This window comes from Anomaloglossus baeobatrachus, chromosome 1, assembly GCF_048569485.1.
Source record: "Anomaloglossus baeobatrachus isolate aAnoBae1 chromosome 1, aAnoBae1.hap1, whole genome shotgun sequence".
NCBI lineage: Eukaryota > Metazoa > Chordata > Amphibia > Anura > Aromobatidae > Anomaloglossus > Anomaloglossus baeobatrachus.
In genome coordinates this window covers 188,671,993-188,685,049 of record NC_134353.1, presented here as the reverse complement: position 1 = coordinate 188,685,049, position 13,057 = coordinate 188,671,993, and the positions used below count along the sequence as shown (strand labels likewise).

Below are 13,057 nucleotides of genomic sequence, written 5' to 3'. Positions count from 1 at the left end.
GTAAGCTACTGCAATTCCCTGCTCATGAGATAAGGAACATAGTTGATAAGGAAAGCTATACTACATTTCCAAATGGAGGTATTTGATTTTATAGTTGCCCTGCTGAACGACTACCAAAAATGAGAGTCCATTATATGCCACAAGAAAACATGTCTAAATAGTGAGCTCTGTTGTTTAGTATTCATTCAGCTGGATAACTGGACTTAAATGGGTATTCCATCTCCAAGATCCTATCCCCAATGTATAGTAGGTGGAATAGCAATAATATCAGCAAATACCAATATTTGGAAATGTAGAATAGTTCTTCTGATTAGGCATGCCTTACCTCATGAGCAGGGTATTGCAGCTTTGGTAGCAACAGTTACGACATGGACTCTGCTGCTGTGGACCCGGGGAGAGTGGGTGCAGATTCATTGCACCCACACTCCTCACATGGAGGGTCTGCACTCCTAGAAAATGGGGTATACATTCTCTGAGCGTTTCCCCCCATATTCTAGACTGTCTAGAGTCGTTGTGGGAACCCCTTATTTATTTTTTCCTTACAAGAAATTGGTGAAAAAGGGAATGTTTTGGGGAGTGTTTTTTCAAATATATTTTTTTTGTCTATTTTTTTGTTAGTACTGACAGTTTGTGATGTCAGGTATCTGATAGATGCTATGACAATGTATAGTAGGTGGAATAGCAATAATATCAGCAAATACCAATATTTGGAAATGTAGAATAGTTCTCCTGATTAGGCATGCCTTACCTCATGAGCAGGGTATTGCAGCTTTGGTAGCAACAGTTATGACATGGACTCTGCTGCTGTAAACCCGGGGAGAGTGGGTGCAGATTCATTGCACCCACACTCCTCACATGGAGGGTCTGCACTCCTAGAAAATGGGGTATACATTCTCTGAGCGTTTCCCCCCATATTCTAGACTGTCTAGAGTCGTTGTGGGAACCCCTTATTTTTTTTTTCCTTACAATAAATTGGTGAAAGAGGGAATGTTTAGGGGAGTGTTTTTTCAAATACATTTTTTGTCTATTTTTTTTGTTAGTACTGACAGATGGGGATGTCAGGTATCTGATAGACGCCATGACATCACAAACTGCTGGGCTTGATGTCAGGTGACCTTACAGCTAGTATCAACCCCATTTATTATCCTGTTTGCCACTGCACCAGGGCACGGAATGAGCTGGGGTGAAGCGCCAGGATTGGCGCATCTAGTGGATGAGCCACTTCTGGGGCACCTGCAGCCTGCTATTTTTAGGCTGAGAAGGGCCCATAGCTATGGACCTTCCCACTCTGAGAATACCAGACCACAGCTGTCCGCTTTACCTTGACTGGTGATCCAATTTGGGGGGGACCCTACATTTTTTTTGTAATTATTATTATTTATAAAAATAATTATAAAAAAAGAGCCTGGGGTGACCTCCACATTGGATCACCAACCACTGTAAAGCTCCCAGCTGTGGTTTTCAGACTACAGCCTTCTGCTTTACCCTAGCTGGCTATCAAAAATGGGGGGACCCCACGTTATTTTTTTTTTAAACTATTTTTTTTAAATAAAAAAAATTAATGGGCTTCCCTGTATTTTGATTGCCAGCCAAGGTAACGCCAGGCAGATGGGGGTGGCAACCCGTAGCTGTCTGCTTTATCTGCGCTGAGAATCAAAAATACCGCGGAGCGCTACGTCATTTCTTTTAATGATTTATTTTTACAGTAATGTGATGTCAGGCAATCAAAATACAGGGAAACCCATTTTTTTTTTGTTATTTAAATAAATAATTAAAAATAAAATATATGGGCTCCCGCTGCATTTTTTGTATTTCCAAGCAGCTACTAGCTGCTAACCCCCACTGCTTGGTGTTACCTTCACTAGCAATGGAAAATCCAGGGAAGCATTTTTTATTTTTTTATTCCAAAAAACTAAAAAAAAAAATGACGTGAGCTTCGCCATATTTTTGTATGCTACCCAGGTACAGCAGGCAGGTACGGCTGCCCCCAACCCCCAGCTGCCTATTTGTACCCGGCTGGGAACTAAAAATATAGGGAAGCCCTTTTTTTAATTATTTTATGAATTTCATGAAATAATTAAAAAAAAAATGATGTGGGCTTCGCCCCATTTTTGTGTCCAGATACAACTAGGCAGCTGGGGATTGGAATCCACAGCACAGGTTAGCCTGAGTTTTCTGGGTCCCTCTGCTGCGAATTGCAGTCCGCAGCCGCCCCAGAAAATGGCGCTTTCATAGAATCGCCATCATCTGGCGCTGTATCCAACTCTTCCAGCTACCCTGAAGTCGGGTGGCTTGCTGGGTAATAATGAGTTAATACTAGCTTTGTTTTACTAGCTAGTATTAAGCCAGGGATTCTTAATGTCAGACAGGTTTGACCCAGCCATTATTAATCTCCAATAAAGGGTTAAAAAAAGACACCACACAGAGAAAAATACTTTAATAGAAATAAATACACAGACACATTAGAGACTCCATGTTTATTACTCCCTCTCATCCCCCTACAATCCATGGTCTTCTGTCTTCTTTCTCTTTCAATCCATGCAGCTCTGCTACATCAGACAGCTCTGCACGGTTGGAAGAACGCTGCTGCTCCATTCAGTCTAATAACTCAGTGAGTGAGCAGAAGCTGCGTGCTGTAAGCGGTGACATCATCGCTGACAGGCGGGTTACCATAGCAACAGTGCTCCGATCACATGTTTCCCAGTGCTGCTAGTCCCTGCATGTGGGCTGACTCTGTAAAGAGCACCAACATGCTGGAACAGGGAGTCGACCATGTGCCAGAGCATTTCGCCGGTACACGGAAATGCTTGAACGATCACCGCGTACCAGAGAGATGCACTGACAGGACCTTGCAATGACGTCTAGCCATGTGGCCAGTCTGTATCCAATGAGATAATAGACACGTGACTGGTCACATGATATTTTGACGTCACGAAAGGTCCTATCATCAGTGCTGTATACCGGGATGACGCGGCGATTATCAGAAGGAAAAGCGGCGGGAGACAGAGTGCAGGATGTGTCGCGGGGATCTGTAAGTGTTATGGCAATGTTTATTAGCTGTATGTGTACATGTATAATGTGTTTTTTTGTGTTTGTGTTTGCCTCCCATTGTATTCAATGAGGTTCGAGTGGTTCGTCGAACGGTTCGTCGAACGTTCATCGAATGGGGCCTCCGTTCGACGAACCAAACTGAATTCGAATGCCAGGGGGGTGGCTCATCTCTAGTAACAACCATCTAGTGCAGGATTAATAATAGTGAGGGAAAATGGGGCATTTATGGTCATGTGCACCTTATCAACCACTAAAATCATAATACACTTGGGTTTAAAACTGTCTTTGTGGAACAGTATAAGTATTTGTTTTACTTTTGTGCCCAGTCCTCAAGCTGTGTGAGTGCTGTAAAGTATAGTGGATTTGCATGATCCAACAGGGGGTAAATAAAAAATGGCCGACCCCGAATGGGCAGTGATCTTTCTATAAACAGTTAAATCTTATATATCATTTTCTGTTCTTCTTTTACTTTTTTACCTCCTACCATACATCAAATATCAGAAATCCATTTTCCAGTATGTCTTATTTAGGATCAAAATGATTACAAAATACAGGTTTAGAATCGTACAGAAATTCATAATTCAAAAGTCAAACTACTAACAAAATTCATCCTACTATTTTTTAGTAGCAATTTTTACATTGACTGTACCAGTTCTATCACTGGATGTCTCTAAGACAGTAAAACACGACAAGCAACATTTTACTATTGAAGCCAATACAACAAGTGCAAGGATTGCCGTCAGTTGTATAAGGAATTACTAAACAAATGATCAGACAAAAGTATTGTATCTGAATACAGCCTAAACAAATGGTAGAGGTATATTGGAAAAAAATAATTCCCAACTTACATTGATGTCTTCTAAGTCCAAGGTGTTCAAGATAACATTGTTACGCTTCCAAATAATTGGAGGCCTCATATTGCCTTGTATCCCACAGATCAATACAACACTTTGTCCAACTGTTACTGTAGTAAAGCTCAGTGTCTCATCTTCGGGAAGGCTTAATTCAACAATCCCTGCAATCATGCGGAGATACAAATGTGACATTGTTAACAAAGGTATTGCTTTCATTACACAAGAAAAAAGTTTTATGCTAAATAAATCAAATATTGTTTTTAAGTACATAAAATAAAAGGTCAACCTGACATTTCTATTAAAGTGAATGACAATTATCACCTGGGAGGATAAGAAAAGCATTTCACTTGAGAGAGCTATAGAGTCGTACTCATACTAAGCATGACAGATTTCACCTGCAGGTAGATGCATTATTTAAAGGCCAAACAATGCTCTCTGCATAATAACAAAATGTTCTGGGAATCGCTAATATGTTAAAGGAAACCTGGCACTAAGTTTATAATTTTTTGCATAGATAAATCTGTTAAGTGCTTTTGAAGGCAAGTCGAGCCACATACGGACACATCACCTTGAGTGCAAACTATTACTCTGTTTGTGACCGGTGTATAAGGTACAATTTCACTTAAACCCTTAATGACCCATGATGTGCTAATTATGTCATGGGTTGTCTCCCCGCCTTTGATGCGGGCTTGCACCCTGAGCCTGCATTTTTCACTGTAATAATAATAATAATAATAATCTTTATTTCTATAGCGCCAACATATTCCGCAGCGCTTTACAATTCAGAAGGATCATATACAAACAAGTAACAGTTATCGAAAATACAATATTTAAAGGGAAAAAAAGACAACCCTGCTCGTGAGAGCTTACAATCTACAGTGAGATGGGGGGGGGACAAGGTACAAGTGCTTATTTACAATGACAATCCAGCCATCTCAAGGAAATGGGGGATAGATAATGGCTTTGTGGATCAGTTGGCCAGGACCTTCAGATGCATTTGGGTGCCATGGAGTAGGTAGGCCGCCCTAAAAAGGATGCGTTTTTGGGGTGCATCTGAAGCTGAGTAAGTTGTGATTCGTCCTAACTTCTTGGGGTAGAGCGTTCCAGAGGTTTGGTGCAGCTCGGAAGAAGTCTTGGATTAGGCAGTGGGAGGTTCGAATTAGTATGAATGTTAGTCGAAAGTCATTTGCAGAGCGTAGAGAACGGGTGGGGTGATAGACAGAGAGGAGGGTGGAGATGTAGAGGGGTGCCGCATTGTGGAGAGCCTTGTGGGTGAGAACAAGCAGTTTGAATTGGATCCTGTAATATATAGGCAGCCAGTGCAATGACTGGCACAGAGCAAAGGCATCCGAGTAGCGGTTCGCCAGATAGGTGACCCTGGCTGCTGCATTAAGGATGGACTGTAGAGGAGAGAGTCTAGTTAGGGGGAGACCAATTAATAGAGAGTTACAGTAGTCAAGGTGAGAGTGGATCAGGGCCACGGTGAGGGTTTTTGTCGTTTCCATTGTGAGAAAGGGGCGGATTCTAGAGATGTTCTTGAGGTGAAAGCGGCAAGAGCGGACAAGAGATTGTATGTGGGAGGTGAAGGAGAGATGAGTGTCAAGTATAACACCCAGACAGCGGGCTTGCTGCCTAGGATTTATCGTTGTGCCACACACAGAGAGGGAGATGTCAGGTTGAGGAAGGTTGGAAGATGGAGGGAAAAGAAGAAGTTCAGTTTTGGAAAGGTTAAGTTTGAGATAGAGAGCAGACATGACATTGCAAACTGCAGTCAGGCAGTCACTTGTGTTCTGTAGTACAGCGGGGGTGAGTTCAGGAGATGAGGTGTATAGCTGTATGTCATCAGCATAAAGATGGTTCTGAAAGCCAAATCTGCTGATGGTCATTCCAATTGGGGCAGTGTAGAGAGAGAAAAGAAGAGGGCCAAGGACTGAACCTTGAGGGACTCCAACAGTGAGAGGAAAAGGAGAAGATGTGGAGCCAGCAAATGATACACTGAATGAGCGGCCAGAAAGATAGGAAGAGAACCAGGAAAGAACAGTGTCCTTTAGGCTGATAGAATGGAGCATAGAGAGGATATGGTGGTCAACAGTGTCAAAGGCGGCTGAAAGGTCAAGAAGAATAAGCAGAGAGTGGTCACTGTTACATTTTGCTGTTAATAGGTCATTGGTCAATTTGACAAGAGCAGTTTCTGTTGAGTGTAAAGGGCGGAAGCCAGACTGTAAAGGATCTAGAAGAGAGTGGGTGTAAAGGGAGCGGGTGAGACGAGAATAGACCAGGCGCTCCAAGAGTTTGGAGATGAAGGAGAGATTGGAGACTGACCTGTAGTTGCTTGTGCAGGACGGATCAAGGGAAGGTTTTTTTAATAATGGAGTAATGATAGAGTGTTTGAGGGAACAGGGGAAGATACCAGAAGAGAGAGAGAAGAGAGATTGAAGATTTTAGTTAGGTGAGTGGTGACAACTGGGGAGAGAGACTGGAGTAGGTGTGAGGGAAAGGGATCAGTAGGGCAAGTGGTAGGATGAGAAGAAGAGAGGAGCCTGGAGACTTCCTCCTCTGTGACTGGGTCAAATGTGGAAAGTGAGCTGGATGGGATGTGGCGAGGGATGGGATTCACAAGGCTTGGTGGCTGGGAGCTGATCTCTCATGTTAGTTGACCTGATCAGCTGATATGTGCTTCTAACAGCCGTGGGTGGATTAGATACCTGCTATGGCTGTTAGCCAGTTAAATCTACTGCTAATATCTGACAGTGGGATTAAACACACACTGGCAGGAGGGCACGTCATTCTTTTCTCTCATCGGCACTCCCGTGACATTTTCACGGGTCTCCAATGGGTTGTCTTGACAGCCAGGGGTCATCTGATGACTGGGATGAAAATCCTCCTCTGTCATTCATAGGAAACCATGATATTTGCTATACAGACCATTGCTAATGCACTTCTCTTTATCGCACAAGTGATTGGACAATAGGGGCTTTAAGTCCCCTAAGGAGACTAATAAGAATAGTACAAAGTAAAAAAAAAAGATTTTAAAAATCTGAACCCCCCCCACAAAAGTTTAAATACCTCCCTTTTGGTCCACTGAAACTAAAACACATTATATATATATATATATATATATATATATATATATACATATATATATAAATAAATATATATATATATATATATATATCAAAATATACAATACATTTATCCGAACGGTAGAAAACATATCAATAGTACAATCTAAATGTCAGAAGTACAGTTTTTTGGCTGCCAAGACAACAGATAATAATGTAATAACAGGCAATCAAAACAACAAATATACTTCAAAATAATATAAAAAAAAACATAATTTCAAGCCGCAGTAAGCAAGCCCTCACACAGCTCTATTTCCCAAAAATTGAAAACATTATGGTTCTCAGAAAGTCTTTACTAGAGATGAGCGAACCGGTCCCGGTTTGGCTCGAGGTTGGTTCGTCGAATGGAGGTCCCGTTCGAGTTCGGTTCGTCGAACGTTCGACAAACCGAACTCGAACCGCATAGGAAACAATGGCAGGCATTCACAAACACATAAAAACACCTAGAAAACACCCTCAAAGGTGTCCAAAAGGTGACAAACAACTCACAACACAACACAAACACATGGGAAAGTGACAAGGACATATACTCATGCGAAAATAAAAGAGCAGGACAAGGAAAAAGAGGAGGACACACAGATATAGGCATGGCAAGCCTTCTAAAATCATGTAAAACACCGCGAGGTGACTCCAAGCGGAGTCTCCTTTTTTTCCAAAAATTGGGCCACACACACACCCACCCATTCAGTGGCAGCAGTTGTGCCCCAGTTGTACACTTCACAGCTAGATTTGCATCAAGCACATTCAAAAATACGCCATAATTAACCGTCCCCAGGATGACACCGGGGTAGGTAGCGAAGTCTTTCCTGATCTCAGCTCTGTTCATCTTGGATCATTTTAAAAAAACACAGCAATCAAGGGTTACTCCAAGCGGAGTCTCCCTTTTTTTCCAAAAATTGGGCCCCACAGACACCCACCCATTCAGTGGCAGCAGTTGTGCCCCAGTTGTACACTTCACAGCTAGACTTGCATCAAGCACATTCAAAAATACGCCATATTTAAGCGTTCCCAGCATGACACCGGGGTAGGTAGCAAAGTCTTTGCTGAAACATGACTTGTTCATCTTGGCTCCTTTTAAAAACCACAGCAAGCAAGGGTTACTCCAAGTAGAGTCTCCCTTTTTTCCAAAAATTGGGCCACACAGACACCCCATCAGTGGCAGCACTTGTGCCCTAGTTGCAAAAGGATGTTTTGATTTGCATCAAGCACATTCCAAATCCACAAGCATTTACTCTCCCCAGGATGACACAGGGGTAGTAAATTCCTTGTGGATCCATGACTTGTTCATTTTGATGAACGTCAGTCTGTCCACATTGTCACTGGACAGACGCGTGCGCTTATCTGTCAGCACACCCCCAGCAGCACTGAAGACACGTTCAGAGACAACGCTTGCAGCTGGACATGACAAAATCTCCAAGGCGTAAGTTGAGAGCTCTGGCCATTTTTCAAGATTTGAAGCCCAAAATGAGCAAGGCTCCATTTGCAAAGTCATGGCATCGATGTTCATTTGGAGATACTCCTGTATCATCCTCTCCAGCCGTTGACTATGTGTCAGACTTGTTGTCTCTGGTGGCCTTGCAAAGGAGGGTCTAAAAAAATTATGAAAAGATTCCAAAAAATTGCTGTTACCAGCACCAGATACGGTGCTACTGGTACGGGTAGACTGTTGAAGATGACGAGACCGTCCCATGTTTGTCAAGTTACAACTGGGAGTTTCACTCCCTGCACCTGCACGGTTGTTTGGTGGAAAAGCCGAGCTAAGATCGAGTAACAGGTTCTGCTGATACTCCTGCATACGTGCGTCCCTTTCTATGGCTGGAATTATGTCACAAAATTTGGACTTGTACCGGGGATCCAATAGTGTGGCAAGCCAGTAGTCATCATCACTTCTAATTTTGACAATACGAGGGTCATGTTGGAAGTAGTGCAGCAAGAAGGCGCTCATGTGTCTTGCGCGGCCATGCGGACCAAGTCCACGCTGTGTTTGTGGCATAGAGGTGCTAACCGTTCTTTCTTCCTCTGACTTCTCCCCCCAACCTCTTTCAACTGAAATTTGACCAAGGTCTCCCTCATCCGCTGAGTCTTCCATGTCCATGGACAGTTCGTCCTCCATTTCTTCATGTTCTCCTGCACCTTCCTCAACATCTCGCCTGCTACCATGCGCCCTTGTTGATCCCTGTCCCCCATGGTCCCATGCCTGCCGCCTTGGTGATGATGAACGTCTGGACCTTGGTGATGTTGTTGTGTCTTGCGCATATGAATCCTCCTGTAGTTCCTCCCCTTGCTGTTGTCCCACCCCCTGACTCCGAATAGTGTTTAGCGTGTGCTCCAGCATGTAAATGACTGGAATTGTCATGCTGATAATGGCATTGTCAGCGCTAAACATATTCGTCGCCATGTCGAAACTCTGCAGAAGGGTGCATAGGTCCTTGATCTGAGACCACTAAATCAGGGTGATCTGCCCCACCTCTGCATCTCGTTGGCCCAGGCTATACGTCATGACGTATTGCACCAGGGCTCGACGGTGCTGCCACAGTCGCTGTAACATGTGGAGAGTCGAATTCCAGCGTGTCGGCACATCGCATTTCAGGCGATGAACCGGCAGGCCGAAAGACTTCTGGAGCGATGCAAGTCGCTCAGCTGCGGCGGTTGAACGGCGGAAGTGAGCAGACAGTTTTCGTGCCCTGGTCAGAAGGCCACCTAGGCCGGGATAGTGTGTTAAGAATAGAGATGAGCGAACCGGTCCCGGTTCGGCTCGAGGTCGGTTCGCCGAACGGAGGTCCCGTTCGAGTTCGGCTCGTCGAACGTTCGACAAACCGAACTCGAACTGCATAGGAAACAATGGCAGGCAATCACAAACACAGAAAAACACCTAGAAAACACCCTCAAAGGTGTCCAAAAGGTGACAAACAACTCACAACACAACACAAACACATGGGAAAGTGACAAGGACATATACTCATGCGAAAACAAAACAGCTGGACAAGGAAAAAGAGGAGGACACACAGATATAGGCATGGCACGCCCTTCTAAAATCATGTAAAACATCGCAAGGTGACTCCAAGCGTAGTCTCCCTTTTTTTCCAAAAATTGGGCCCCACACACACCCACCCATTCAGTGGCAGCACTTGTGCCCTAGTTGTACACTTCACAGCTAGATTTGCATCAAGCACATTCAAAAATACGCCATTCTTATCCGTCCCCAGGATGACACCGGGGTAGGTAGCAAAGTCTTTCCTGATCCCAGCTCTGTTCATCTTGGCTTCTTTTAAAAACACATCAAGCAAGGGTTACTCCAAGCGGATTTTGTAATAGCAGAAACGCAGTTTATATCAACCTTAATTATTTTCAATATATCAACCAGCAAGGTCTTAAATCACATAAATCTCCTAGGAGACACTAGTATAAAAATATCTAAAACTTAACATTTAATATGTAAATTAAAAAGTGAACAGGGTCACTGAAAAACGTGACATACTAAACATACAAACAGAAAATACACCTGGTGTTTGATCACAGCCCCACACGTATTATCATAAAGGTGCACTAGCACACCATCAAACCTAGTACCAATGTCAGGCCATTAAAGAATCAACACCAATGTATATGACACATTAGATTGTCCATATAAGCATCATGGACATGGAGACCTCACAATTAACCCCTTGTAAAACTATTCTAGGAACAAACCACCTAAAATAGGGGTACCCAGAAATAGAAGGGGAACAGGTCTCACTATAAGTAGCGAGCTATAATAATGCAGCAAACCTGGAACTCGATTGTCATAGCTCGAGTATACTTGTTTCCTTGATTTGTTAATGCATTTTTAGGTGAAAACTTCCATCAATGTACACATATAACTGCCAACGCGTTTCATTAATATTCCTCAGGGAAGTCAATAATCCAAATCAGAGGGTAATACCACCGTCATAAAGGCAGGCATCCCCAGTGGAACCCCAGTGCTGGACTGAAAATGAAATAAAAATAACCATAAGTCCACCACTCTAAATATATTAATGTATCAAAACATCAAAAAGGAACCCAAACAGGGCACTCACCCAAGAAACAAGTTCTCTAAGTCCTGGTGCTAGGCCACATCAACTGCCCATTTATGAACGCACTCTAGAACAAATAAGACTCTATTAAACCACCACTCATTGCAGAATCACAGGGGGACAACAAGTCCCAAGTCAGGAACACTCACCAAAACACGTCCTCCACATGTATTCTGTTCAAAAATGTGCCGCGCTGCCGGCCTCATGGGCCGCGCCATCTTATATCACGCGCGCATGCGCAGTACACCTGATTCAATAGTATGACGCACAACCGGAACTACCCGATACCGGAAGTTAGCGCGTCATCATTATCCGCCGACCACATCATCACATGGTGCCGGCCGCCCACCCGGTAACGCTAATTCCGGAAGATGGAACACTCCTCAAATATAAAAACACCAATTCAAAACAGTGATGTTATAGCGAAAAACACCCCCTCCACAGGAATCAATCAGAGTTTTTTGGATTTACACACTAGGCACCATGGCCCCAAATGGCCTTAATGAGCAACTATCATTTACCCCCTTTTTAGGTGCACCCTAATGTGTAGGGGTAGTGTAGGAGGGCCAGTCGACGGTGAGTGGGGGCGCCATGGGCGTGGGTATTGTTTACGGTGCCGACCTCTGCAGTAAGGTAGGGAGAGTTTCTAAAGAGTGAGGGTTAGAGGTAGTGCGCACTTAGTCTTGGTTTTTCCTCCCTTTCTCTCTCCTATTATGGATAAAGGGTTCTTTTTAGGGTGGTTTTTCATGTTTATTCGGGGGTTTTTGTGCTAAACCTTCTGGATTGATATTGGTGGTCTGCCCTCTTTCTAGATCTCTCTGATGGTGGTTTATGTGTCTAGGGGCCATATTTATGGTGGGACATAGTCTGTAATATTCTCCTACTATGCGATAGTGGGGTTACTCTGATTGATTCCTGTGGAGGGGGTGTTTTTCGCTATAACATCACTGTTTTGAATTGGTGTTTTTATATTTGAGGAGTGTTGCATTTTGCTTGTGATAGACTTGAAACGTTGTGAATGGAGCTTGTTCTCATTCACTGTTAATGGATTCTAGTATTGTAGCACAAGTGTTAATAAGGCAATGACGCGATTTTATGATATTTACCTAAGCTTGCGTTCCATCTTCCGGAATTAGCGTCACCGGGTGGGCGGCCGGCACCATGTGATGATGTGGTCGGCGGATAATGATGACGCGCTAACTTCCGGTATCGGGTAGTTCCAGTTGTGCGTCATACTATTGAATAGGGTGTACTGCGCATGCGCGCGTGATATAAGATGGCGCGGCCCATGAGGCCGGCAGCGCGGCACATTTTTGAACAGAATACATGTGGAGGACGTGTTTTGGTGAGTGTTCCTGACTTGGGACTTGTTGTCCCCCTGTGAATCTGCAATGAGTGGTGGTTTAATAGAGTCTTATTTGTTCTACAGTGCGTTCATAAATGGGCAGTTGATGTGGCCTAGCAGCAGGACTTATAGAACTTGTTTCTTGGGTGAGTGCCCTGTTTGGGTTCCTTTTTGATGTTTTGATACATTAATATATTTAGAGTGGTGGACTTATGGTTATTTTTATTTCATTTTCAGTCCAGCACTGGGGTTCCACCGGGGATGCCTGCCTTTATGACGGTGGTATTACCCTCTGATTTGGATTATTGACTTCCCTGAGGAATATTAATGAAACGCGTCGGAAGTTATATGTGTACATTGATGGAAGTTTTCACCTAAAAATGCATTAACAAATCAAGGAAACAAGTATACTCGATCTATGACAATCGAGTTCCAGGTTTGCTGCATTATTATAGCCCGCTACTTATAGTGAGACCTGTTTCCCTTCTATTTCTGGGTACCCCTATTTTAGGTGGTTTGTTCCTAGAATAGTTTTACAAGGGGTTAATTGTGAGGTCTCCATGTCCATGATGCTTATATGGACAATCTAATGTGTCATATACATTGGTGTTGATTCTTTAATGGCCTGAC

The 13,057-nt window shown here is 43.5% G+C and overlaps 1 protein-coding gene across 2 annotated transcripts in view; it reads right to left on the bottom strand.

Moving 5' to 3' along the window:
* The window catches only part of FSTL5 (follistatin like 5), a 1,179,512-nt gene that overhangs the window by 431,960 nt on the left and 734,495 nt on the right, over positions 1 to 13,057 (bottom strand). For both annotated transcript variants that reach the window (XM_075347385.1, XM_075347392.1), the window contains exon 7: positions 3,900 to 4,066. In XM_075347385.1, coding sequence (XP_075203500.1) covers positions 3,900 to 4,066 — 167 coding nt within the window. The remainder of the gene's footprint in view (positions 1 to 3,899; positions 4,067 to 13,057) is intronic.